Below are 27,770 nucleotides of genomic sequence, written 5' to 3' on the forward strand. Positions count from 1 at the left end.
ACAGTGTGATCGTTTTGGTCCACACCTGTGTGGGATTACTGTTTTCACACCTGCACACACAAATCGTATGAAGTGGGAAAACCGGAGTAAAAAGTGCAGGTGTGAAAACACCCTCAGACGCCTGCGCCGTCCTCCCTCTCAGGCTGCAGATTCGTGGCTCTGTGTGTTTATATTGTGAAGCTCTGCAGCGTTCATTCAACAATAGCACTTCCTGTAGAGTCTCTCTCCTGTCGGTCGCAGCCCACTCAGTTCATGCACCCGAAGGCTTCAGTTTTAGCTCGATGAAAACAGGTCCTTAGTATTTTAGTTGCTGAAAACACATTTGCAGCGGTAACAGTGGAACTATTCATCGTGGCAGCAGAGTTTGTCTCTGTGGTTCTGCTGTTGCTGTTTGTGTGACGCTGACAGTGAGTGATGGTCCAGCTGTCCCCGGTTTTAACCTCATTCTCTGTTTACACGGAAACTAAAGCCAAACTGTCCTCCAAATCCCACCGCCGCCCGCCGCTGGACGGATTAAACCTGGGACGGACACGACTCTGCGCCGGCCAGAGCTGGGATTTACAGCCAGGCAGCCGCACAGCCGGCTCTGCTGGGAGCGCGAGGCTCTGTGTGCGGAGAGAACCGCTGCAAACGGACCGAGACTTTCACATAATTCACTGGCTGCAGCATCGGGACACAGCAGACTTTAAATACGCTTTAATTCTTTAGATCGCAACTGTTGTGAGAAACTGAGGTGAAGGGTCAGAGGTCACAGTCTGGACTGAGGATTTTAGAAATAATCTGCCATGTCCATTATCAGTGCAGCAACAATTCCAGAAAAATGAACTGCCAGATTTACCAAATACTCTTTTATCTGATCATACCGGTCCACTGTGACTCTTTTCTTCTTCCTCAGTTTATGGAGGCTGCAGGAAAATGTAATTCTGAGCTCTGAGGGAATCTGAAGCTCAGATCCACTGCAGAGCCTCAGTCAGGGAAGGAGACGGCAACAAATCCATCAGAAGACTAAAATCTGGAAAGATATTGAGATGGATGACGAGTAGCCATATTCTCACACGTCTCCAAAGCCAAAGCCAAAATATCCCGGATACGGGCGCCGCCATCTTGAGCTGTTGACATCATTTAGAGCCAGAGTCAGCGCAGCTGTGAGGGAGTGGAGCCGAGGCATCGAGGTCCCGCCCCAATACATCCGCTCGACCCAATCACAAGTCGGTCACAGCTGTCAATCATGATGTTACACTCCCGTCTTATAGCACTAAACCTACGAAAACGATGGACACTTGAACAGAAAATGACAGAAACCATCTTTGGGAAAAATGTATTATCATGTACTTTAGGTTTATGACCTAAACTTGAGATGTTTTGGCTTCACTTTCAGGGAGCTTTGATGTTGTTTAATGTTGTTATATACAGTCATTGATTTAAACTCACGTTAGATTCGACTTTGTGCTGCGTGAAACACGACGCAGGATGTACATTTGTAAAAAATCACATAATGTCTCCCGGTGATTCTACTGCTGTTTTTGGAAGACATTTTCACGACCTGGGATTCGTTTGCTGCTTTTTAAGTTGTGGTTGGAAGGAAGCCTGAAACAGAAACGTTCTTTGTCAGTATGTTGTTATCTTGTGTATACCTGTCCATCACTGTGACAGTCACTCACACTTGTGAGTTGTTACTTACTCAGTCAAGGTGTGCATGTCTGAAAGTGTCTAATCTTACTTTCCTTCCACACACGCCTTACCTCATCAGTGTGTGTGTGTGTGTGTGTGTGTGTTTTCTGTATTTTCACATCTGAACACACCAGGTTGTGTTCCAGATGGGTTCGACCTCCTTCTCTGTCTCCTAATCAAAACGAACGACATCAAACCTGCTCGGAGCAGCTGAGAACTCGCCTGAGATAAAAACATGAGTGAGCGGCCGCCATTTATCAATGACAAGAGTCTTCGCCAGCAACAAGGGAAGAAACTTCAAGTAACAAGGGAAAAGTTGTAACATACACTGTCCCAACTTTCATCAAAGTCGGCTCTTTGTGGCCTCTCAAAGTTTACTCCAAGTGGAAAATAGTCTGTCAGAGTCAGCTGTTTGGGCCCCCGATAGCCCCTCAAACCTCCCATACAGACACCCCAAGTGGGGCCCCTAATGGGTGTTTACCAATTACCTGCATGTGAGGCGTTTAGGGCACATCTGTAAATTGTAGCTTCAACCGATAGTCTCTGTGTGAGGCATTTAAAGGACATCTGTAATTTGTAGCGTCTGCCAATAGTCTGCATGTGAGGCTTTTCGGGGACATCTGAACTAATTCTGCTGCAGTGATGTGTTGATCCCAAAATGCTTTGCAGAAAGAATCAGGAGACTTAAGAGCTTTCAAACTTTGTGTAATTTGTCAAGAAGAAGAGACCAAAAAAAAAAAACACACCCACAGTAAAATAGTGCCACCAAGGCCAAGTGTGTCCCATGTGTGCAGTCTGACCTCAGGTCTGTCAAAGCCTCAGCTCTTCATAATTGAGTTTATAAATTCAGTGTGTGATCTGTGTCTATTTCCCAGTATTTTACCACTTTCTGCTTCACTTACATCACATATTCATACATCACGTAATCTGTAGTCACTGTGATACCGTGACTAAAATTGGGCAAATATGTGGATACTGTGATATCATCATTTCCCCTTCGATTCACTGTTCTGTAGCAGATTCCTCCGCAGCTCCGTCTCTCAGGCCGAAGCCCTCAGAGAGCCCCGGTCGCCCCGTCCTGCATTTTAAATCACATCTCTCCCGGCAGATGTCCTTTCATGTCTTAAAGAGAAGCTTTTTAAAGCAGCCTGTGCAGCTCAGCGCTTCGGTCTGACTCTGAGCTTCAGAGACGGCGACTCCGGGGAGAGACTCTGAGCTCCGGTCTGAGGTGAAGGAAACAGAGCTGTGTGGGTGTGTGTTACGCTTTATCAGTACTTCACTGCACCGGTGCTGTGAAGCTAAACAGCGTTCAGAAAAACACTCTATCCCCCCTGTAGCATCACTGAGACGGGCTCAAAGCTTCCCGAGACTCCACGAGGTTTTAATTGTTTTGATCCTCGTTAATCAGACGAGATGATTAACTGCTAAGCTGTCTCTAGATGGCATGCTACACATTTTACTCTCACACCAGGGTTGGATAAGGACGATGAAGAATTGGGAGGGAAAAAAGAAAAAAAACCCAAATATTTTGAAGTTGTAATGCGTCTCAAATTCTGCGTTAATCGTCTCTTACAGTGTCACAATACACTGAGAGTTGATTCTAATCTGCCTCCTGATGCTCACCTCGGTTGGATCGGCTGTTTTTGTTCAGATTTTGAAATGTATGGGATCCCTTAGAGAATTAGTGAAATGAATTCCAAGTGTTCTTGTGGGATTCGTTAAATATGTGTTAAAACATTTTTATATTAAAATTACAGAAGGCTTGAAAGGCAAGTGATTTTTTTTTTTTTTTGCCAGGATAATTTTTAAATTTTTTTTTCTGGGAAAGAAGGGGAAAAAAATGCCCTGAAGAAATGTTTTCACAGATGTAAAAAGTTTTACTTTGTAAAAAGAAAAGATCCTTTCATGGCTTGTTTTCACAGATTTCACAGTTTTAGAAAACTAAAACTTATAAAAATGATCCTGGCAAAAAAATAAATAAATCACTTGTCATATCAGTTTGAGCCAGAGTCAAGACAACAAAGACAACAGACCTGATCCATCTTCACAAGTTGGACTGGAGCAGGAAGACAAGTGTACCAACTGTCAGGCAGCCGGAAGGAAGTAAACGATAGAAATGTGGAGAGAAGTGCTATGTTTTTGTTTTTTTTATCTGTGGACAGTTCCCGACTGAAGGAATATAAACAATCGAGCAACAGACAGACAGTGCTCTTCTTCCTACCTCTTCAAAGGTACGGAGAGCTCACAGTTACTGAAATATGAACTGAATTGTGGATAATTTATCCAAGCTAACGAGGTATAGCATGTCGATGACAAAGCATGTACCGTATATCTCTGTGTGTGATGCTGCAAGGGTCGCCTCCTTTTCTGTGAAGAAATTAGGGACAAATAAGGTCGCCAGCACTAAGGTCACGACTATGTCCCGTCTTTAAGAAATAACTGTTGCGAAAATAAAGTGTCTAACTGTGCATGGTTTTTTGAAGCAGTCCTCCTTGAAGTGCCAGAAACACAGTAAAAATGTTTGAACAGTGGAGGGAACCGTGGTGAAAATGAAGCAGATTTCTCCAGGCAGTTGAGAACAGTGTCTTTTCGGCATTGCTACAAAACTAAAGTAAACTTTTCATTTTAATTAGTTGTGTGATTGCCATGTGTGGGGGTGTCCCGCTTGCAGGTGGGCAGCACTAAGAAACGTATTGAAGTCAGTAGGTGTAGGAAGTAAGGCCTGGACCCCCAAGGAGGTGTTTCATATAAATGAGAAAATTGGGTTTTACCCTGACAGAGTTCTTTCCTTTGGTGTGAACTGTGCGACTTTGTAGAGGATTTACATGCACACAGATAGAAATGAACTAAAGGAATTTTATGATGAAAACAGTGGTAAAAGATCACAGCAGAAGAGACACCACAGTGTCACTGAAACCAAAGAGAAAGTCACACTGAACTAAAATGGAAATATATGATTATGTCTAAACACAACCGGAGTCTCTGTGTCTCTGTATGTGTTTGTTTAGTTTGAGTCAGTGTCAGTGTGAGTGTGATCTGAGAGTGTTTGTCATCATGTTGGATGAGCTGTCACTGAGTCCAGCAGCTGTTACTTTAACATTTTCAGTCAGAGCCGCTGTCCTGCTGAGAAGACACACACACACACACACACACGCGCACACACACACACACGCACACACACCCACACACACCCACACACACACACATGCACACGCATGCACGTACGCACACACACACATATACACCCACACACACACTGGCATTGTTGTGCACTTACGCAATTTCTCTTTGCGGCTTCACTGACTCTCTGTTATGATCGATGGCTGCGTCCTCACTGTGTTTGTTTCACACACAGACACACAAACACATTTCTACACTTGTGAGGACCCTCATTCAGTTAAAATGACCAAGTTGCAGTTGTTGTTTGTTGCCAAAAACCTGCAGTTCCTCTAACGACCACTAGAGTCTGGCTCCAACAGTGAGTCAGTCCCCATAGACTCCCATGTTAAAATGTCCAACTTTACAGCAGAAATAAACATGTTTACAGCCTGGTACAACAAACTGTTTTGGTCTCTAGAGCTGATTTCCTCCTTCATGACACCTGTTTATATAACTCACCTGTTTACACTTATTAAGGACTACAGTTGTGGAAGATTGAGGGCGTGGCCTCTTTGAATGACAGGTGGGTGAGCGGATGCTTGTCTCAAACTGACATGTACTGAAGTCTCAGCCCCCCCCTTTTTGATCATTTTTGGATCAGCTGGGAGTAAGGGGCGGAGTCAGGCACTGCCAAGATGGCGACGGTGGAGCAGCTCACTCATCTTTATTTACAGTCTTGTACAGGAAATGTGTGTGATGGATATGAATGAGTCTGAAAACAGTCTTTCAAAGTGAACACTTATTTAGTGAATGACTAGGAGTTCAGGAAGCGACACTCTATCAGTAAATGCTGGATGATCAATATTGTTATTGATTTTTATTATTAGATCACCTGGACTGATTTGTGACCAACAGGCTGCTACAACTACCAGCACAACTGTTGTTTGTCTCATATTTTTTTGTCTCATATTCTCTAAAGCTGCCTTCTCCGACACGCACGGCATGCTGGGATGCCTGCAGGTCACTTCCTACTGAGTCCGTGTGAATCAGTGTTTAATTAACACATTGATGGGGAGTGGGTGTGTGTGTGTGTGTGTGTGTGTGCGAGGCTCGTGGCAGGTTTCAGTGTGTAAAGTTTTCACATTGATCCGTGGCTTTGTTAGCGCTGGACTCTGACTGCATAAACTGTGTTTTTACCACTTCCTGATTAACTTCACATCAACTGAGCGAGGAGGAAAATCAAAGGAGAGGCATAGGGCGAGAGAGGAGACAGAGCGAGGTTTGGTATCGACGGCGGGGAGAGAGACAAAGAGAGAGAGAGAGAGGGGGAGAGAGTGCACTGTGCAGAACACTGTAATTATGTCTTCTTGTCCCTCGACCGCCCTGCTGAGATGAGTGTTTAGTGGAAAGAGATGAATCAGCGTTTTCTTTGAGGAGAAAAATAACAGCTCGATAAAGAGGCTGCAAAAAAAAAAGACCCCAAAAAACAAAAACAATTTAACCAACCGCACGCTCACACACACACACACACACACACACACACACACATACACACACACACACACACGGGGGGGGGAAGATAACCTGAGAAAAAACCAAACAGTCTCCTCGTTTAAATTTAAATGTCGTCTTTGATGGAGCTGTGGCGGCGGCGGCTGTTTCACCTCATCAACTCTGAACCGAGCGAACCTGTTTACACACGCAGACAAAACGCGCAATTTAAATATAATTAAGATAATACTGCAGATGAAGGTTGACCAGCAGATGCGCTCGTCGCTGTTGCTGTTTTTTGTATTTTCGCTGCGGCGGCATTTCGGTCGTAGAAATGTTCACTTGGACTCAACTGATTAGATTTTTGTCGGTCAAAGGTCAACGGTCAGTGTGCCCTCATAAAACATTTCTTAGCCATTACTCAAGACTTCGCGCAGCAATTATGACAAAATTTCACTCATTTTTTTTATATGACTTTATATAAACAGGTATGTAACCTGAAACTAGTCCGAGTGGCGGAGGGATACGACCACGAGGAGGTGACTCTGGTTGATTAAATATTTAATAAGTACATTATTTGTGGAGTTACAAATGTCAGTGGGACAGTTTAAAGAGGTTGTCTTTGCAGAAACTGAAAGTTCTGGTGTTAATTTTCAGTTGGGCTGAAATGTGGCGTCCATGTTTGTTTGCCGTTTGCGTTTACAGGAAGTTCTGTATCGTTGAGTGCCAAGTGCGAGTTCCCTGACACTCGAATGTTTACATAAACAGCACTCACTAGTTTCAGTACCACGACTGCAGCTCCACTTCACCCTCCACATGGTCTGACTGACGTCACGTTGACCTCGGAGTGAGGTCACTGTTGAGAGCCGTTACCTCCTGACCTGCCCCTCGGCCCGAGCTGAGCAGAGCGGCGCTGAGTTGGCAGGAACGCGGCTGAACGGTCCATTAACCTCCTTTTCAACACGCCACGCTACAGTACGCTGCTGCTGATTTATGACACTGCAGGCTGGCGAGGGTGAGCGGTAAATCAGAATAATGTGTGTGTGTGTGTGTGTGTGTGTGTTTATGTGTTTGTGTGTGTGTGTGTGTGTGTATTTGTGTTTGTGTGTGTGTGTTTGTGTGTGTGTGTTTATGTGTTTGTGTGGGTGTGTGTTTGTGTTTGTGTGTGTGTGTTGTGTGTGTGTGTGTGAGAGGAGGATTTGCAAAGCTGCTGCGAGGAGGACAAAACCAATCCGCTCTGTGTGGTCTCACCTGCCGCCAGCAGCACGTGAACACATGAATATGTATGAACACAAACACACACTTTTTTTTGTGTGTGTGTGTGTGTGTGTGTGTGTGTGTGGGGGGGGGGGGGGGGGGGGGGGGCTTATTAATGCCGAATGCTATCATTTGTGTTGGAGGGAGCGAGTGTTAAGTAGCTGCTATATAAATGCAAATTCCTCATCATTCCCTCGCCGTGTCTCCTCCCTTTGTGCGAGGAGCTCGGTCGCTTCCCTTCGACGCTCACCTCCACCTCGTCACGCTTCATCTTCCGCCAGATTCCCGCCGCTGAGACGACTCTCCTGCTTTAAAAGAAAACAAGAAAAAACAAAGCTGACTTCTCATATCAAAATAAAACAGGTCATTGATTTCTCCCTCTCTCCACACACGCCTTCTCTAAATGTGCTTGTCCGCGGTGTTTATTGACGTTCCTCGCTGCTGTGTAATTATTCCCATCAGGAGAACGGCCTCTGGGTTCTCTAATAACACCATTAGGGTCTGAGGCAGTTCAGCGCAGAGCAAATTAAAATCCTTATTAACACCTGAAAGGGCTTCTTCTCTGTGATTATGAGCACAATAAGGACACAGCCCACTACGCTTTGGAGGGAAATATTACAATTTTTAACTCCACTACGTTTATTTGACATATATTTATTCTCAGCGTCTCCTCAGTGGACGGTGGATTTATTAATCCACTGTCCGTCGTGCAGAAATAACCAAAATTACTGCAACAGAAAATGCTGCTGTTCATCTCTTTATATTCTGAAAGTCCAAACTCAACAGACTCAACCAAGTCTCCTGAATGGACTCACATTACCCGAATAATTAAAATATAATCACAGTTCTTTAAAGTAGGCTTGGATTAATGTGCAAAAATCTACATGCAAATTAAAATGAAAATAAATATTAAACGTTAAATTTGGCTCCTGTACACAGCTGCAAGACTCAAGGTTCTGTGCAGATGCAGGTTTTAAATACAAAACCTGTTATAGATTCAACTAACCAACAGTCTAAAGTTAATAAAAAATTTGCTCCATCTCCAATATCTCTGACATTAAAATCAATCATCAATAACCACAAAATGTTATGCAGTTTGATACTGTCGCACTTTTACATGTGCCACTTTAAACCTGTAATTACAGTTTATTTTTTAAACAGAAACAAGTTGCTGCTTGAAATACACTTTGCTATCAATGGAAACAGCAGTTTGTTTTTCCTATTTAACATTTAAAGGTACTTTAAGGATGTGAAGCTATTTGAATGTAGTAATCTCCTTTTTAATCAACAATGTGTGAGCGAATTTTAACGTAACTTAAAAAATGAGATTTACTTTCTCAGTTTGCCTACAACAGCCTGTGGACTGATTTCTATGCAAAAGAATTTGAATTTATGCTTCAATGCCTCTCTTCCGCTCCCCTGCAGCGCTAACAGGCTGCAACACTAGCTAACATTAGCATAGAGCTGGAACCCGCTAACATCAACAAACGACCGGCAAACGAACGAGTGCTAGTCAAGCTACAGTCTCACATAGCTGGACGTATCTCCACACTCTCCTTTAAGTGCTGGAAAATCAAATATAGTCTCAAATATAGTTTAAAGTCAAACTATAATAACAGTGTAAATTTAGTTACCTCATCTTTCAACATGATGCCGATCTATTACGTAATGTACAGAGAGAGAGCACGAGTGACAGGACGCTGACAGTTCACTTAACATCCAGCAGTGTCATTAATAACAAAAGTTTTCTGAATGTACCTTTAATTACGTCCTGAGTATCAATTAGGTGTTATATAATAAATTAATAATCATTCTCTCTTTCAATCGTCTGTTTTCCATTTTAATGTTATTTCTGAGAAACATAATCTTACGTGGGGACACCAGGGTCAGAAAACAATGACGACTCCGGGGGAGAATATTTCCTGGATTGTTTCTGTTTTTCTTTTTGGAGGGTTCCCACCTTTATTTGACTGCAGTGCCCTCTGGCCCGCTGTAATGATGGAGCCTTCTGGTGTCTGGTTGTAATTGTGTCTGTTAATGTGTTTGTAAAGTTTCAGTTTAACATAAACCAATTCTTCGTGCTTCAAATGAGGTGTTTACTTGTCAAGAAAATAATGCAAATGACTATTTTATAATTCATCTATGGGGCTCTGGAGAGCCAAGGCCTCCACCAACACTGATACAGCTGCTTCCAAATGCATCATTTCTGTCACTGTTAATTTAATATAAATTCAGCTCTTGACCCTGCAAACATCCCCTCAGGATTCGTGCTGAAATCTGGATCTCCAAAATCTAATTAGCTGCTCGTGGCCTGGGGCTGATCTGTCCTCCAAATCTCAGAGAAAGCTGCTGTTAAGTTTGAGTAAAATCCTGCTGACAGACAGACAGCGGCTTAACCTCTGTGGCAGAGGTGATGAAATGTCCCTGAAATGACCAAAAAATTCCCTTAAAACGAGGTAAACCTGCTGAATAAAGGCTTTCTCTTTCTCCTGCTGCAGACTGGCTGGCTGGATTTTAATAATGCAATCAGGACCGGGTCCAGCTGTGATGTTTTTCCTGGAGTTAAATCCTGTTTTCACGGTGTTACCTCAGATCCTCCCGTGAGTTGTTAAAACCGCAGAGGTCGTAGACAATCTGGAAAGTGAACAGAACATAAACACACAGAGGCTGTCTGATAATGGCCACCTGTTCATGTACAGCTGTATGTTTGGCAAATTCCATATTTGAGCTCCGTCAACATGACGACTGTTTTAAAACCAAACGATCTCCACCGACCGTCTTACCTCCATATCAGAAATAATCTCTGTCCGTTCTAACACACCTGAAAGCGTACAGTATATCTCGTCACGCACACTGGGCATGTGCGAGCCGGTGTAAACAGGAAGCAGATCGTCTGCTCTGCAGTTGTTTAGCTGTAGGAAATACTATGAACGAGAAACAACGCAGGCAGTTTACAGGCTCCGTCAGTGTCATTCGTGCAGCCGGTCCTAGCAGAGAAGTCCAAGGCTGAATTTCTTTCCCCGTCCGACCGTGGGTCCAATACTGGTCTAGATTTAATAAGAGGAGAACCAGAACCAGCTACTAAAGGGTCCAGCTTGAGGCAGAACTGTTTTTTCTTCTCCTCCATGTGTCAGTAACTTGATAGCTCATAATTCTACATGTCTGTTTTCATCAGTGGCATGGCAATCAGTAGCATGCTAATGTTAGCTAACTTGGTGCTACCAACATTAAAAATGTGTTCTGCAAATTTTGCCATCACTAGCCGGCTAACTGTGAGGATGGCTGTGGAGCATATCGCCACAATGCTAAAGTGGGCTAGCATTGGTTGTGGCTACATTGTTTCTGTTGGCTCTCGTGTTCACAGGGAAACTTTATTCAGACTGAGAACTGGAAGGGGGGGGGGGGGTGGCTTGCAAAGCATTTGTTTTGGTTCGAGATGCTGTTGGTCTGTTGCAACATTTAGTGCCAGCGATGAGTTAATGTCTCTGAAACTTCAGGAGGATGAGCAAACTTTTGCACATGCTGCAAATAATGTTTAAGTTTTTTCTATTTTTTAAATTCATGAAATAAAAAGTAAGTATGGAATCTTTGGAATCTTTGTTTTGTTGGTGTATATGCTTTTGTTTTTAACCCCTTACTGTCTAAAATTCATCGTAGATGGGCAGCGTTAGACCTATTAGCTGCTCCAGAATCCAGTTTAGTCAAGGGGTGATCCAGCTTTTACTAGACTGGCTCTGAAACACTCTTCCATTTGGTATTTAGTCTCAACACTGGCACTCACCTTCTTGTCTCTGACATTGATTTGTTTTCTTCCCCTATGCCAGCGATATGGCTCCAGCATGATCCCCAGAGGATCAATCGTGTTCAGACTCACTGTACTGCTCAGCTTTTTTGTTAAGAGTAATTTAACACTAACTCCTAAGTTTCTGGGTTAGTAAATTACATGTGAAATCACTTTATTACACTATTGATCCTGGTTCCATTCAGTAGTTTTCATTACAACAAAAGGTATTTTCCTCTTTCCAGGGAAAATCCAGCAATTCTGTTTATAAACCCCTGAAAATATCTGAATATATCCCACATGAATCAGGCTTTACTCTGTAACTGCCTGCAGGAAATGGGTTTTTTAAAATGCAATAACTTTAAATGTTCCCACTCAAACAACATCACAGTTAAACAACATCTCATCCTCATTGAATTCCTATAAGAGGAGTCCCTTCAAATGCTCGTGGAGCTGCTATGAAGTTGAATTAAAATCGGTTTAGATGGAAAATAGACCTCAGTGGTGATGAGAGGGGTGGGGAGGCATTTAAAGTGAGGGTGTGTTAATTTTCCTAAATGCACTGCTGTGGACAAGAGCCCAGATTGTTGTATATAAAATCCAAAAAAGCCTGAAGGACATTTTTTACTGGCTTTATGAAGACTTGAGTGGCCGCTTCTGTTGCCTGTTATGGGCTCGTAATCGCAGCGAGGGGTGTCCTCTCAGGTGCCGCCGCTGCGCCTCTAATATCAAAGCTAATTACACAGATAAACCAGCAGTGTGAGCCATAAAAGAGTCATTTAGTGTGATCCCGGCTCAGAGGAGCGCGGCCGTCCTGCAGATCAATAGTCATGTTTAAAGGTTTGCTCCTACACAGCTCAATAGGAAACGCTCGGCTGAGCCGAGGCACCGAGTCGGCCTCGGATCGATAGCGTTGTTAAACGCTGATTAATGCCCATCGCGGCTGATGAAGATGATTGACGGCAGCAGGAGCGATGACACGACTGTTTACAAAAGACTGGAAGGATATGAATTTGGCTCCAAATCCCCGGTTTCCTTACTAGTCATTACATTTCTATCTCTGTCTACCTTTATCTGTCCACTCCTCTGTTTCTCTCTGGCCGCCAAGCTCTATCTCCTCCTGTCTTCTCTTTATTACTGTGAGTCCTCAGCTAGAGAGGCGTGTGTGTGTGTGTGTGTGTGTGTGTGTGTGATGGTTATTGATTCCCTCTCGGTGGATAAATAGTGCCACGGTTTGGAGTTCAGTCTCCTACTCTCCTTCTGTAAAGGCCGATTCTTCATCTGTCTTCAGCCGTTTGAAAATCAGTAGATGAACTGAATGCAGAGATGACGTGGACGAGTCCGCTCCAACTTTCAGGGAAGCTGAAATGTCAAGGCTGTCCTTCAGGAGAAAGAGACTTCAACTGCCTCAAATAACCCGTTAACCTGGCGAGGACTTCATGTGGCTGTGCGAGTTATGACTCTTAGCAGTCAGTAACAGAGGTGGACGACGAGAGCGACACAACGGTGAGGGCGGGCACAGCAGGTGACGCTCAGCGAAACATCCTCCAAAAACCAGAACGCCACACCTTTGTAGACGGCGTCCCCCTTGAAGGAAGCGGCCTCTTCATAGGGACGCAGCTGATCAAACTCAAAACAATCTGGTTCCTGTGACGTGCCGTCCGACCACCAGTGGAAAGAATAATTGTGTGTCAGCCTGACGAAACTGTCTCCAGCTGACATTTAGCATGTAGCCCTCGACGTGCACCTAGCATTAGTGTGTGAGGGTATGAGTGTGGAAATGAGGACTCGCACCAGCCGCCTGTGGTTTTGTTGACCTATTAAAGCAGTGCTGCCTTGCCCAGAGGCTCTCTGACACTGTGATAAGTAGGTCTGAACGCCATCTGCTCAGTTCAGCTCCAGAGTCACCGCGCTGTTGTACACACAGTTTCATTTGATTCAATTAAATGATTATAACAACGATTATTTACTCCAATCTTCATGTAACTTGACGCCAACGTCGCCATCTTTTTTCTTCTCCTTCAGGAAAAAAACAAACGTTCAGGTTTGATGCAGATCAGACAGGAGAAGAGTCGTCATGTGTCATGTCTGGATTTCACAAAACAAAACCCATAAAACCAGTTGACCTTTGCAGATTTTAACTGGCAGGAAAAGTCCCGCCGTGAGACACCTGAACAGTCCCACGCCACGTTAACGGTCTGAGCGCTGGCGGGAAGGTTTATCAGACACTGGACAGCGGAGACCAGCAGGACTTTACAGTTTTCATAGCAGACATGTAATCTATTAAATACACTGCTCTGATTGGTCAGTGCGTTATGTTGCTGGGGTGATGTCGTGTTGGATGACGCAGCATTAAAGGATAACTGTGGGATGTTGATGTCTTACTGATATTTCTTTTGATTATTAATTTCATTTATTCTGTCAGTGTTATTATTTTCTTCTTATTATTATTCCATATCGTTTTAAATGAATGTTTTTAACATGTTTTCATGTTCCTTTTGTCTTTTCGTGTGAAGCTCTTGGTGCGTGTAATTTCTTTGGTGCATGTAGATGCAAAGATAAAACATTAAACACAAATTAAAACAAACACATAATTGATATGTATGAATTCAAAACCATTAAGAAAATAAAATAATTAAGACCAAAAACCGATCAGTAAAAAAATGTGTAAAATAAAGAAATGTTAAAAAGTAGAAACAAAATGTGATTAATAAAATAATAAATAAAAATAAGACATAAAAAACCAATAAAAGGAATATAATTAAGATAAAAGAGTAAATTTTAGTTTAGTTTAGATGATGCACCTCTAATATAGTGAAAGGTGCTATTCAAATAAAGTTTATTATTATTATTATTATTATTATTATAATTATTATTAACTCCAGGGCAGATGATCGAGAGACACAGTCGCTCCACTACTGAGCGAGAACTGTCTCCTGCACCCGGCAACGTGGGGCATTTAAACGTGTTTGTTTTTGCCACCGACAGGTTCAGATTGTTTCCGTCACTGTCTGACATCATGAACAGGATCTTTCTGTTAAAGCAGAAACGGCTCCACTGACGAAAACGGTGGTTTTACCTCTCACAACACGGTCGATCGGCCGGTTTGTTTGTGTTATTGTGCGACACTTGTACTGAAGCAAAGGGACGTGAATATTTCTGCCAGCAAGGAAATCTTTAACTACGTCAATGTCTTAAACAACAAAACACACAAAACACGAGCACATTGACCTGTTCTGTGTTCTCCTCTGGCTGAATAACATCTCCTGCTGTTTGTAACCTTCACATCTCTCTCTCTTTTTCTCTCTCTCTCTCTCTCTCTCCTCAGATCTGACTATGAGATTGAGTATGACAGATACCCTGATGACCACTATAACAGGTACGGCAGCCACCTGTAGGATGCTTCTATGTGTTGTTGTAACGGGTGCATTGTCATCTCATTGTAAGACTTCAGTCAGAGTAACAGAGTAAAGCTTCGTATCCTGGAAACTGAACTGATATTTCAGTCCTGATGCCACAGAGAGACTGAGGCAGCAGCTCCGGACGACCTCAGATGTCAACAGCTCCTAAATGTGTTTTCTGAGTGGCTCAGACTGCACATTTTCGGCTGAGAGCAGGAAATTGGTCACCCTCCGAGAACACGAGCAGAACTCAACTCCCCATTTCTTTCTGGCGCGCGTAGGCAAGCCGATTTCCTGTCTGATGGCAGCGTACACTAGACTCTGAGGTTAGGGAAGGATCCGCCCCCCCCTCTCTTGAGAGCTGCTTGCAGTTCCAGGAAAAGATGAGAACCGTGAGTGGATCCCCGTTTGACCTTGTTGTGTTCAGCTTTCAGACGGTTGAAGAGCCGTTTTAGTGAAGCTGAGCGCAGCTGTTGGCCTCCGCTCCGCCCTCCACATTCACTCACTTTAGATTATTCTGCAACAGAGGGAACAGATTCACACTCTGCAGCAACATGCAGAACAAAATACTGCACATCAGAGTGATCCCTCCATTTTCTATACACCTTATCCTCTGAGGGTCATGGGGGGGGTGGAGCCGATCGCAGCTGACACTGGGCGAGAGGCGGGTTACATCCTGGACAGGTTGCCAGTCTATCACAGGGCTCATCAGAGAGAGAGAGAGAGAGAGAGGGGTCAGGAAATGACAGACTTAAGTTAGGAAGATTGAAAAAAAGAGATAGACAGGGAGAGAGAGAGAGAAAAAAAATGAGAGAGAGAAAGAAAGAAAGAGTCGAGACATGATAAAGAGTAGAAAGAAAGAATAACGATAAAGAAAAACTGGAAAATGAAGAGAAGAGGCAAAGAAAAAAGGAATGATTCAATAATCAATAATAAAGAGACAATTCAAGAGAGATTCAGAAAACTAAAACATGCTGAGACAAATATATATATATTTATAAAAAACAGTTTGAATTTGCACATTGCTCCAGGAGAAAAGTCGGAGTGATAAAGACTAAATGTGCTAAAGGCCTTTAACAAGATAACATGTCGGGACACAATACTGAAGCAAGAGGACATTATTAAAAGAAGAGCCTCAAGGGCCGGAACGACCTGCAGGACGCAGATTCATTAAGATTCATATCTGCTCGTAAGAAAGGAGGAGAGATTCTGCTCATTTTATTTTGCATTTAAACCTATTAAAATGTTTAAAGCTCCATATTTTCTTCTTCTGTGTTTTATTTGAAGTGTTGATCCATAAGATATATTTGTGGTTTTAAGAACCAAAAACCACCTCAGTGTAGTTTTACATCTCCTCTCTCAGGCTTCTCTCTGGAGCTCTAGCAACAACAGGTCAGTGAGCCAATCAGAAGAGAGGAGGCTCTGAGCCTCTCTTCTGATTGGCTGACTGTTTTCTGAGTCATCCAATAAAAATATAGCAGATTTCAGGTAAAAACACTCAGAGAAACCAAATCCTGCAAGGTTTGGATGGTGGGTCCAGGTGGGCGGGGCTTGGTGACTGCTTTGTTGTGACATCACAAAGTTCCAGAAGTCCTGACGGCTGGTTTTAAGGCTCAGTTTCTGAATACAGGCTGTGTGCATTTCTCTGTGGACTGAGGCTTTGATACTTTCACAGTATTAATATAGAAGCTAGAGCTGATCTATAATCACACTACACATGGACACAGACCTTTACACTGGAGGAGCTTTAAAGGGACATTACACCAATTTAAGACATGAAGGGAAGTTGACCAGTCGTGTTAGGACCACAACAGAAAGCTGGTGTTATAAACTCTGGAGTGGAGAGACACTATTTGCTGCATTATGGGAAATGTAGGAGCTTGACTGACATAAAACTCAGCATCATAATTTTTTCTTTTAATCTGTGTCAAACAACTTCCCCACCTTTATGAAGTGAATCACTGCAGGACCTGTTTTTGTTTGTTTGTTTGTTTGTTTGTTTAAAGGATAAAATGGTGAAACTTGAAAAATAGTAGTTCAGGATTTCAGAACAAGCGACTGCAGAGAAACATGTGACTTACATTTTGTTAAAACTGAAGAAAATGTCTTTAAACAGGATTCAATTTTCTCTGAGGCAGAAAATGGAATTGCATTAAAAGTAATGTGTGTGTGTGTGTGAGAGAGAGAGAGTGTGTGTGTGTGTGTGTGTGTGTGTGTGTGTGTGTGTGTGTGTGAGTGTGTGTGTGTGTGAGAGAGAGTGTGTGTGTGTGTGTGTGTGTGTGAGAGAGAGTGTGTGTGTGTGTGTGTGTGTAACTAACTAAACTAAGTAACTAAATTCAATTCAATTAAAAAAGCCCTGATGCAGAAAATGGGAAAGTAGGTGCCTGTGTATGTGTGTGTGTGTGTGTGTGTGTGTGTGTGTGTGTGTGTGTGTTCTCAGGGTGTTTACAAACTGCTTCAATCAGTTTTCACTTTGTTTTGTTTACTTTTTTTTTTTACTTTTCTTTGCATTTTACTTTCTTCTTTTTCTAATTTTTCTTGGTATTAACACAACGTCCAGATCACGGAGCAGATCAGCTGCTGTGATGGAGTGATTTCATAGAAAAGGAGGTGAAGTGAGTCTGAGGGAGAGAAGAGGAGAAGGACAGAGAGGTAACTGAAAAACAAAAGGGAGAGAGAGAAGGTGATAGAAGTATGAGAGAGAAAGAAAAGGGAGAGTGAGAGAGAGAGAGAGAGAGAGAGAGAGAAGACAGAGAGAGAGAGAGAGACAGAGAGACAGAGAGAGAGAGAGAGAGAGAGAGAGAGAGAGAGAGAGGAACGAAGGGAGTGAAGAAGAAGAAGTAGAGACGTCACATGATGTGCTTTGATGATGTCTCAGCTGTAAATGACTTTCAGTTTGTGAATGGAGTGTGTGCGTGTGCGCTTGTATGTGTGTGTGTGTGTGCGTGTGTGTGTGTGTGTGTGTGTGTGCGTGTATGTGTGTGCGTGTGTGTGCGTGTGTGTGTGTGTGGTGTTATCTTCTCTCTGTGCTGTTTTACATGAACCTTGACGTGTCCTTGTTTTCTCTAGCAGAACCACTGCAGTGTTTCCTGCTGTCAGCTGCGCACAATACAAACACTACACAATACAACTACACACAACTACACAATACAGCTACAACTACAACTACACAATACAGCTACACACGACTACACAATACAGCTACAACTACACACTACAACTACACAATACAACTACACACTACAACTACACACTACAACTACACAATACAGCTACACACAACTACACAATACAACTACACACGACTACACAATACAGCTACAACTACACACTACAACTACACAATACAACTACAACTACACAATACAGCTACAACTACAACTACACAATACAACTACACACAACTACACAATACAGCTACAACTACACACTACAACTACACAATACAACTACACACTACAACTACACACGACAACTACACAATACAGCTACAACTACACACTACAACTACAAAATACAACTACACACTACAACTACACACTGCAAAAACTACACAGACACACATTGAACTGACTGTAGGACTCGGGTGTTTTAACTGCAGCAGACGTTGTGTCTGAGTGTTGTGTTCGAGTGTTGTGTTCCAGTGTTGTGTCCGAATGTTGTGTTCGAGTGTTCTGTCCTAGTGTTGTGTTCGAGTGTTGTGTCCGAGTGTTGTGTCCTAGTGTTGTGTCCGAGTGTTGCGTTCGAGTGCTGCGTCCGAGTGTTGCGTTCGAGTGTTGTGTCTGAGTGTTGCGTCCGAGTGTTGCGTCCGAGTGTTGCGTCCGAGTGCTGCGTTCGAGTGTTGCGTTCGAGTGTTGTGTCTGAATGTTGTGTTTGAGTGTTGTGTTCGAGTGCTGTGTCCGAGTGCTGTGTTCGAGTGTTGTGTCCGAGTGTTGTATTTGAGTGTTGTGTCCTAGTGTTGTCTTCGAGTGTTGTGTTCAAGTGTTGTGTCCGAGTGTTGTGTCCGACTGTTGTATTCGAGTGTTGTGTCCTAGTGTTGTGTCCGAGTGTTGTGTTCGAGTGTTGTGTTCGAGTGTTGTGTCCTAATGTTGTGTCCGAGTGTTGTATTCGAGTGTTGTGTCCTAGTGTTGTGTCCGAGTGTTGTATTCGAGTGTTGTGTCCGAGTGTTGTGTCCTAGTGTTGTGTCCGAGTGTTGTGTTCGAGTGCTGTGTCCGAGTGTTGTGTCCTAGTGTTGTGTCGAGTGTTGTGTCCGACTGTTGTATTCGAGTGTTGTGTCCTAGTGTTGTGTCCGAGTGTTGTATTCGAGTGTTGTGTTCGAGTGTTGTGTCCGAGTGTTGTATCCGAGTGTTGCGTCCTAGTGTTGTCTTCGAGTATTGTGTTTGAGTGTTGTGTTTCAGTGTTGTGTTCGAGTGTTGTGTTCGAGTGTTTTGTCCGAGTGTTGTATCCGAGTGTTGCGTCCTAGTGTTGTCTTCGAGTGTTGTGTTTGAGTGTTGTGTCCTAGTGTTGTGTCCGAGTGTTGTGTCCGAGTGTTGTGTTCGAGTGTTGTGTCCGAGTGTTGTGTTGCAGAATGAGTCTCCATCATCAGTCACAGCACAAACACTTCAGAGTCTCTGCTTCCAGCCAAGTCTGGTCCGAATCACCGTTGTGTTCCCGCTCCACCTGTTGTGTGGAGGAAACTGTGGGAGCAGCACCGCCGGTGATGATGTTGGAGACTTTAATACGGACACACAGATGTTCGATTTTTTGTCCTGTGTCTGTCATTTGTTTTGATAGTGTCAGGAGAAAAATAACACTTGGATTTTGAAGGTGGTCACTTCATCCAAGTCCAAATCATTGTTGGAGATTTTAGGTTTTAGATCGGGTCCTGAGAAGACTCATGTCTGCCTCTGTAGTGTTTTGGAGATGATGCAAAAGCTTTTGGAGGATAAACTTTAATCTCAGAGATGATGATTTGTTGCTGCCACATTGGTTTGTCTGCAGGTGAAGTGAAGCTTTGTGTTTTATTTGGACGGTTTAACAACAGAGGTGCTTCTGTGGACCTTTGGGTTCTAATATGTAGATATATCACATTAATCGCCAAGGAAACAGGAAATGACTAAATTTAAATTTTTAAATAAAAATTAACACTGAATACAGAGGTCTGGTCAGCATAGATTAAAAAAAAAAAACCCTGAAATGATCTGATTAACTGAAGCCGGTTCAAGTCAAAGGAAGTCGTGTATTTACTGTCAGGACAGAACACAAGCTGCGTCTCAAATCAAGGGCCGCTTCCCTCAGAGGCTCCTTCAAATGCCGCGTTATTTTTTTCTGGGCAAACCCAAGACCCAAGATTCATTGCGCGGCGGGAATCTAAATAATACTGCAGCAAACGACGCCAGCAGAGAACCTGAGGATTACACTTTTAAAAGCAGAAATCCTCCAAAACCCAAACCGTCCCACTTCGATTCAGCCTTCAAATTCCTCCAGGACAGAATCTCACCAGAAGATTCAGATTCATGTTTATTTCTGTTTATTCAAATATATACAGTATATATATATACTTTTTACCTTGCTACATTTGTTATTCTCAGTTTTACCCCCAGTTGACTGAATTATTCTGAGTAACAGCTGCGAACACAGGAGTGAGAAAATAATTGACTCTAAACATATTTTTATGGGAGTTCTGCTGCTTATTCACAGCCTGTAAAACTTCCTGACAGCACTGAAGGTGACACGGCTCTTATTTGTGTGCACACACACACACACACACACACACACACACACACACACACACACACACACACACACACACACACACACACAGGACTCAGCAAAAATGTAGACAACACAGGAAAACACAACCACACTCACTCGGCTGGTGTTTGTTGGGGAAATGTGCCTCTACAGCAATTTAGTGAGAAGCAGCTGATAGTTTGTTGCCGGCAGCAGATGAGTCGGTTGTAAGTCGCCGCCTCTTTCTCAACCTGTAATTCCTCCTCCTCCATCAGCCGCTGTGAACTCACCTGAGCTGCTCGCCGTGTGTCCTCCTGCCGCACCGACCATTAGGCCTTCTGAGTGATGGAGTAAAAAGTTAACTGTAACCTCTGTGGGATCACGTTTGTCTTATATATCTTCATGCAGATTACTGGCAGACACAACAATTTACAAACGTCCCCTAAATGCCTCACATGAAGACTATTGGCAAACATTTCAATTAACAAATGTCCCCTAAACGCCTCACATGCAGACTATTGGCAGACACTACAAGCAAGGAGAGGAGGACGCAACAGATCTACTGTTAAATGAATCTGTAGAAATTTGTTAGTTTCATGTTGTTTTATTATTCTCTAATTTAAACATCAGTCATTTTACAGCGCAGGTTTTGATGAGAAAAGAACTGACTGTCAACTGAAGAAAAAGAAAAAGTTGTTTTTGGTTCGTTGTGCAGCTTGTGGAGCTTCATGAGCGACGGTGCTTTTGGGAAACACGTGTTAAACCCTGTTCTCTCCGTCTGCCGTGAACACACCTCCGTGTTTCTGAACAACAGCAGCGTCACCCGCTCGCTCCACTTTCCACAGAAGAAGGTTAAAAACAAACACAAGGACTAAATGAAATGCAAAAACGTCCAAACAGCAGTGGACTGACGGCGGCTGACCGTCACGCCGCGGGCTGGAAACACAGATCACTGCAGGCTGCCAAGGACAGGTGGAGGAGGAGGAGGAGGAGGAGGAGGAGAATAACTGTATGAAAGCTGTAAAGAAAGAGACAGGAGATGAAAGAGGGGAGCAGAGGACAGAGAGAACAACAAACGAGTGCAGAGAGAGAGAGAGAAAGAGACTGACAGCATGAAAAACGAGTGTGTTGGCATCCGGCAGTCGCTCAGATAAACGCTCCGCTCAGTTTCCATCCACCGCCACCGCCACCCGCCCCTCCCCCTCTCGGCTCACTCGTCTGCATCATCCTTTTTGTCTGTTCCTCACATATTTCCTTACACCCATTTCACACCCCGACACAGACGCCCGGCTGATTCATGGGCACAGTGCAGCTCCGCTCGTTGTTCAGCTGCTGTAGGAAAACAACAACAGCATCAGTTGTTTGTTCAATCACTTCGAACAACGTTATGTTTTTTCTTTTCCCCCGTAGTTACGCTAGTCGTGGAAATATTAACGCTCCTCTTTAACCGGCACCGGCAGGAGCGTGGCGACGTTACGGTGCTGCGAAACCTCAAACGGACGAGGTCGGGTGAAGGGTCGGGTGTATTCGTGCTTCCTATCGCCCAGAACGGCAGCCATATTGTTTTCAGGCTGCCCGTACGTACGTCCCATTCTTGTGCATACGACATCTTACCAAAGCCTTGACGGAACTTCTTCAAATTTGGCACAAACATTCACTAGGACTCGAGGATGAACTGATTAGATTTTGGTGATCAAAGGTCAAAGGTCAAGGTCGTGGTGACCTCCCAAACGTGGTGTTGGCCTTGTGAACACAATACCTCCGTATGGCCTTGAGGAAACGTATTCAAATTTGGCATAAATGTCCACTTGGATTCAAGGTTGAATTGCTTAGATTTTGGTGACTAAATGTAAAAGGTCAAAGGTCACACAATGTACACTCAAATACGCTTGGAATTAAAGCTGCAAGCCGCCCTGTCACGCACCTCAGGGCCGCCGCCAGGAGGCCGCCAACATGCGTTACATTCCTGTAAATCAAGTGTAAACCAGAACAAGCAAATTTCACATAAAGCAAATGAAGACTGACACTTAAGGGTTACTTCCTGTTTTCGGTCGGTGGCGCTATGAGTATGACTTCATGTTAGCATGCAGATGTCTTCAGTGTGGGACAGTGTTGGGGCAGTTTAGACAATGTGCGCTGGAGTTATATAGTTATATAGTTATATACATTTGGCACATGTAGGTGAAACACAGGCGAGCCACACCAGGCGGGAAGCTTCTGCAGAGTTTGATGAGTTTTTGATCTTTTTGATTTTTTTCATTCGGGAATAATAACTAACGGAGCGATTCCAATCGGGTTTCAGAAAATCCTCCACATGTTCATGTTTGACTGGTAATAATCCTGCGCCGTCAGAAAGTCATCGCTATCAGATTAACGTAAACACATAAACACAATCAGCCTCTGCCACCGTCAATCTTTTTTCACTGTCGTTTTTGTCCAAGTGCAACTGAGCACCTGACGTCTGAGCCCATATTTCATACACTCTGAAAAGCCTCCAGGGCTGACCAGGAGGATGAGATTTTTTTTTATTTTCCTGGAGAATTACACAGCTTGTGTTTTGTGAGCGTAGCCGCTGAGCCTCAGTACGAAGGGAGACAGGATGCAAAGCTGTGGAGCCCGGCCGTGTCAACATCGCCGTCCTGTAAATATTTATAGGCGTTTATCTGCTGGGCTGCGGATTATCAGCTTAGTGAGGTACAGTAGCCCCCGTCGACCAACACACACACACACACACACACACACACACACTCACCCGTTATCCTGATGTGTTGAGACTGCAGGGACAAACACAGCAGGAGGTCTGAGTGTGTGTGTTTACGTCTGAGTGCTGATCGTCGCGGCCGCACAAATCAGGAAGTTGCTGATGGTATGTTAATCCTCCGCTGTGCTCCTGTCACAGCCGTGAAGTGTCTGTGTGACACTCACCGAACAGCACAGCGCACAAACTTCTTCAGGAGACGTAAAACAACAATTCTCAACCGTAGGAGGAGATAAAAATATCTGTGTAAGGAGAAGTCGCATCTGTGAAACCTCCTGTCCTCTTTGAATCCTCGGCACTGATCTTCAGATTCTTTTTAACTTTTGTTTTTTGACAATATAAATGCATATTTTAGGTTGGTGTCTTTTATTTAACAAGGAGAGGCTTATTAAGATTCACATTCTCAGCAACAGACACCTACATAAAAGATAAAACAAAGAATGTGTCACACAATCAGCATTACTGCAAAATGTGTTTGTATAAAATCATAGAAACAATCTAAAGGCTAAAACCAGTTCCAGAAGTGAAACCAAGTTCAACATTGACCTTTATCCAGTTTTAAATCACATTTTTAAGATTCACCTTGTTAGTTTTCTACTTTATATTTGAACCAGATGAAGGATTTTAGTCGTCGGACGTCTGGATCTGAAGTTATCAGAGAAACAAGCTGAGGAAACGTTCGACAGCGCAGCTCAGCAACGTCCTGTGTCCGCTGAACTGTGTCAGCGAATCACAGTCTTTAAATGTGAAACAGTTTTTATTCAGTGTTTCTGCTGGTTTTAATCCCCTGGTGTGTTTGTTGTGGAGAGGAGGAAACCTCTGAGGAAAATTCAGCTGCTGGTAAAAACCTCCTGAACCACCGACACCGAAGGAATCCAAACCAGGAGAAGCCGACGGCAACAACTCCCATGATCCCACGCTGCTTCACGACGTCACCAAACGGCGTCTTTTATTACTGTTTAAATTGAGAGAAACCTCGAGGCAGACGTTACAGACTGTACGTTTAAAGATGAATTTGACCGATCCCAACACTAATATTATTATTATTATTATCAAATAATAACGTGATCATGAATTCTTCTCGTCACAAAAGTCAAAGTAAGAAAAAAAGTTGGATGGAGTGGAGCTACTTTTAAATACAACAATGCTTCATATTTTATGAATTAAGATTTTGTGTGTAAAATCTTAATCTAAAAACTATCTGCTGACTATAACTGCCAGGTAAAAGTACAACCCAGATCTGATCCGGCTCGTCAAAGTTCCTGTTTCATAAACCCGGGCACGCGGCGGCTCCTCGAACCCGCAGAGCGGCGTGTAATCTTTCATTCCAGGTGTAAACATGAAAATCCCCTGAACATTATTACATGTTTTTCATGGCCCACATGTTATTATCACCTCAGGCCTTTGAAGTGTAAATGCATTTTTTCACGGCACTAAGGAATCTTTTGAAAATGAACTGAGTGGGTGCATGCAGGTGTGTGCTTATCCATGTTTATTTGTGTGTGTGTGTGTGTGTGTGTGTGTGTGTGAGAGACAGTGACAGAGATGAAGTGCATTCATGTTTCCCCTGCAGTCAATCCTCCTCCAGCTGTAGATGGCTGCTGTGATAGACAGCAGAGGTTGACAGGAAGAGGAAAGGCTGCTCGTCGTCCTCCCCATCGCCTCCTCTATCGCTCTCTGCATCAAATTGGAGCTGTCAGTCAGCGCCTCACCCGCAGCACAACACTCTCTATCACACAGCAACAACACGCAGCCTCCGTTAGACAAGAGAGCGGGAGACGACGCAGGAAACACCGAAATGAAGGAGTGTGGGATTATGTGATGAAATGAAATCAGTGCCGGTTTTTTAGAAAAGATAAATCGCTCAGAAAGTTTAAGCCCACCTGCAGCAGGTAACTCAAAGAAAGCAGCTGCTGCAGGTTTCAGACCAAATTCACTTTCAGTTGACTTTCAACTGCTGCTACTTAATAACAGCAGAGCTTTCATTCTCAATTAATTTCTTTATAGATCATTTTGATACGTTTATAAGAATTAAGGGTTTTTTTTTCCCGGGTTCGCAGGTGAGAGAACGTCCTTCAGGCAGACGGTTTAAACATGTCTGTCGCTATTTTATTCAGTTCTTTCTCCTCAGGCAGCAAAATAACTTCAGCCACATGTGTATTTTCTTCTGACCCGGTATACGCTCGGTTCCATGGCCCAAATCTGGCCCATATATGGCATGATCATCAGATGCTACTTCCACATCTGGACCAATTCTGGCGCGCACAAAGAAAATCTTGTGGCTGTCAGACAACACCGGAGGATAGCAGCCGGACTCTGCCCAGATGTGGAAGTATATGGGCCAGACTTGGGCCGAGGACGCAGGCGTATGTTGGGCCAGAGGTTTCTTTTTGCTACCTGGGCCCCAATCAACAGCGTGTCTGACCTCTGACCTCTGACCTCTGTCTTGTGGCTCTCAGCTCCGAGCCCATCGGTTCCTGCTGAAGACGTAAACCTTTAAACTCACTTCACCTGGCTCGTGTATGTGTTGGGGACTATTTTCAGCGGCGGATTAATCCACATTTGGTGCTGTAGTGAGTGTTTGGGGCAGCAGGACGGTGTGTGTGTGTGTGTGTGTGTGTGTGTGTGTGTGTGTGTGTGTGTGTGTGTGTGTGTGTGTGTGTGTGTGTGTGTGTGTGTGTGTGGAGCTCTGTGACTCAGAGGAGTCCGATGTATCAGACTGTGAAACACTCAGTACTTGTTAGTGGGAGACGTCCAGCGCTGGTTCTGTGCGGAGTCAAAGGAGTGAAAAAAGATAATAACGCTGTAAAAGAGTAAGAAAATAAATGTGGGAATATGAACAGGAATAAATAAAAGAATAAACAAGAACAAGAATCTGTGGAGTTTAAGTATAAATTAACAAATACTCACCAAAGTATTTAAGCATCAGTACCAGGGACTATTGATGTAAACAGTCGTATTTACATTGTGTATTTTGTACTGATGTTCATTAACATGCATAAACAAATAAATAAATGAATATATGTACATTAAAAAATTATTCAAATGTAAGATGCTATTTTAAAGGTTTTAACAGATTTATTTCTAAGTGTAATTAATATTTTAAAATGTGATAAATTTAAATTTTCCAGATTTGGATCATAAAGTCTGTTTTTGTTCATTTAACAACTTTAAATGAGAAAATGAATCATTAGAGATTTTCACATCCATCATCCCAAACTTGTTCTTACTTCGCTCTTTAATTAAAAAACATATTTGTGGTACCACCAACAAACAGCTGCAATTCCACGCCTCTTCGCTGGGAGGCATTCTGGGAAATGTAGGAAATAACTAGAAAGTAGTTTTAATGAAACAATTAATGACTAAATACCTGCAGATGTGAGTGATGTGTTTAACGGAGGAGGAGCGGAGTGGAGTCTGCTTCAGATCCATCACGGCGCCGCCTCGTCTTCCTCCAGCTAAAGGTTGAACGTGCCAATCAAACTAATGGAGGAAGAAGTTTAAAATGAAAATAAATAGCTGCAGTTCGAATGTGACCCAATTACAGTCGACCCAAAGGCCTGAATACTAAACAGACAGGTCATCATTCATCCCGCAGTCCCCCGCATTCATCTTCCTATATCACTCCTGATACACCTGATACCTGCTGACAAGTGTGTGAGGGCGTGTTGGTATTCATGATGTTATGGGGACACGGAGCTTGTTCATGGTGGTTCAGTATCAAAGGGTTTTAGTGCGAATGAAGGAGCTGGACTAATGGCTTCTTTTTTTACATAATTAACTTTTTTTGAAATGTGTTTTTATTGCTTTCATGATTGTGTTGATTAACATTTTTAATGCCTGACTGAAAACCAAATGTCCTTGCGGATGATAATGAAAATGCACTCCAGTATAAACCGTAGTCTGCTGTGTTTTCAAGTACTTGTGATTTGTGATATTGGGCCAAATCACTTCTGTTCATTGTAGGGACTCATCTCCCATTTACAAAAATTGAGTTCCTACAAGGTTAATACATTTTTTGGGTGAAAGATAAGTGAAACCAACAATGAATATATGCTGTTGTAACAATCAGCTCAAGTTTTAAGCCTATTTACCAACTTAACTTGAGTGCTCCTGTGCTTTTTACCAAGACCTTGTTAAATAAGGAAATTTTATTTTAGATTCTTCTAAAGCGCTCTTAACTGCACCCACAGATTGTACTGAATGGAAACTTAAATGTACTCTAACACATCAATTTATTATGAAAACAAAACAAATGACCAAAAATAAATTCACAAACAAGGAACTGAGAGGAGTCGACTTGCTTGTGCTAAATTAAATCAACTCAAACAAGAAAACATATTAGTGTGAACGTAGCTGAGGTTTGTCCAAAAGAATTGCTAGATTTATGGTGAGGTGTTTTTGGTAAAAATAAAATAAAAAGTTGTAAACAGAAACTTCTTGTGTCGATTCATTTTGAAAAAGCAACAGCCAATGGGGAAACTCCGACTTAGTCGCATGGCATTCGGCTGACCAATGGTGGAACTATGCTCACTCACTCACTCACTCACTCACTCACTCACTCACTCACTCACTCACTCACTCACTCACGGACATTTGC

At 43.2% G+C, this 27,770-nt stretch overlaps 1 protein-coding gene across 2 annotated transcripts in view; it reads left to right on the plus strand.

Annotated features, from left to right (window-relative positions):
- Positions 1-27,770, plus strand: part of LOC130176907 (RNA-binding Raly-like protein) — a 45,462-nt gene that overhangs the window by 7,883 nt on the left and 9,809 nt on the right. The window contains exon 3 of one of the 2 annotated variants that reach the window (XM_056388318.1): positions 14,628-14,678. The exons of the other annotated variant lie outside the window; for it this stretch is intronic. Within the exon in view, the coding sequence (XP_056244293.1) occupies positions 14,628-14,678 (51 nt within the window). The remainder of the gene's footprint in view (positions 1-14,627; positions 14,679-27,770) is intronic. 2 annotated transcript variants of the gene reach the window in all.

This window comes from Seriola aureovittata, chromosome 10 (genome assembly GCF_021018895.1).
Source record: "Seriola aureovittata isolate HTS-2021-v1 ecotype China chromosome 10, ASM2101889v1, whole genome shotgun sequence".
In the NCBI taxonomy this organism is placed as follows: domain Eukaryota; kingdom Metazoa; phylum Chordata; class Actinopteri; order Carangiformes; family Carangidae; genus Seriola; species Seriola aureovittata.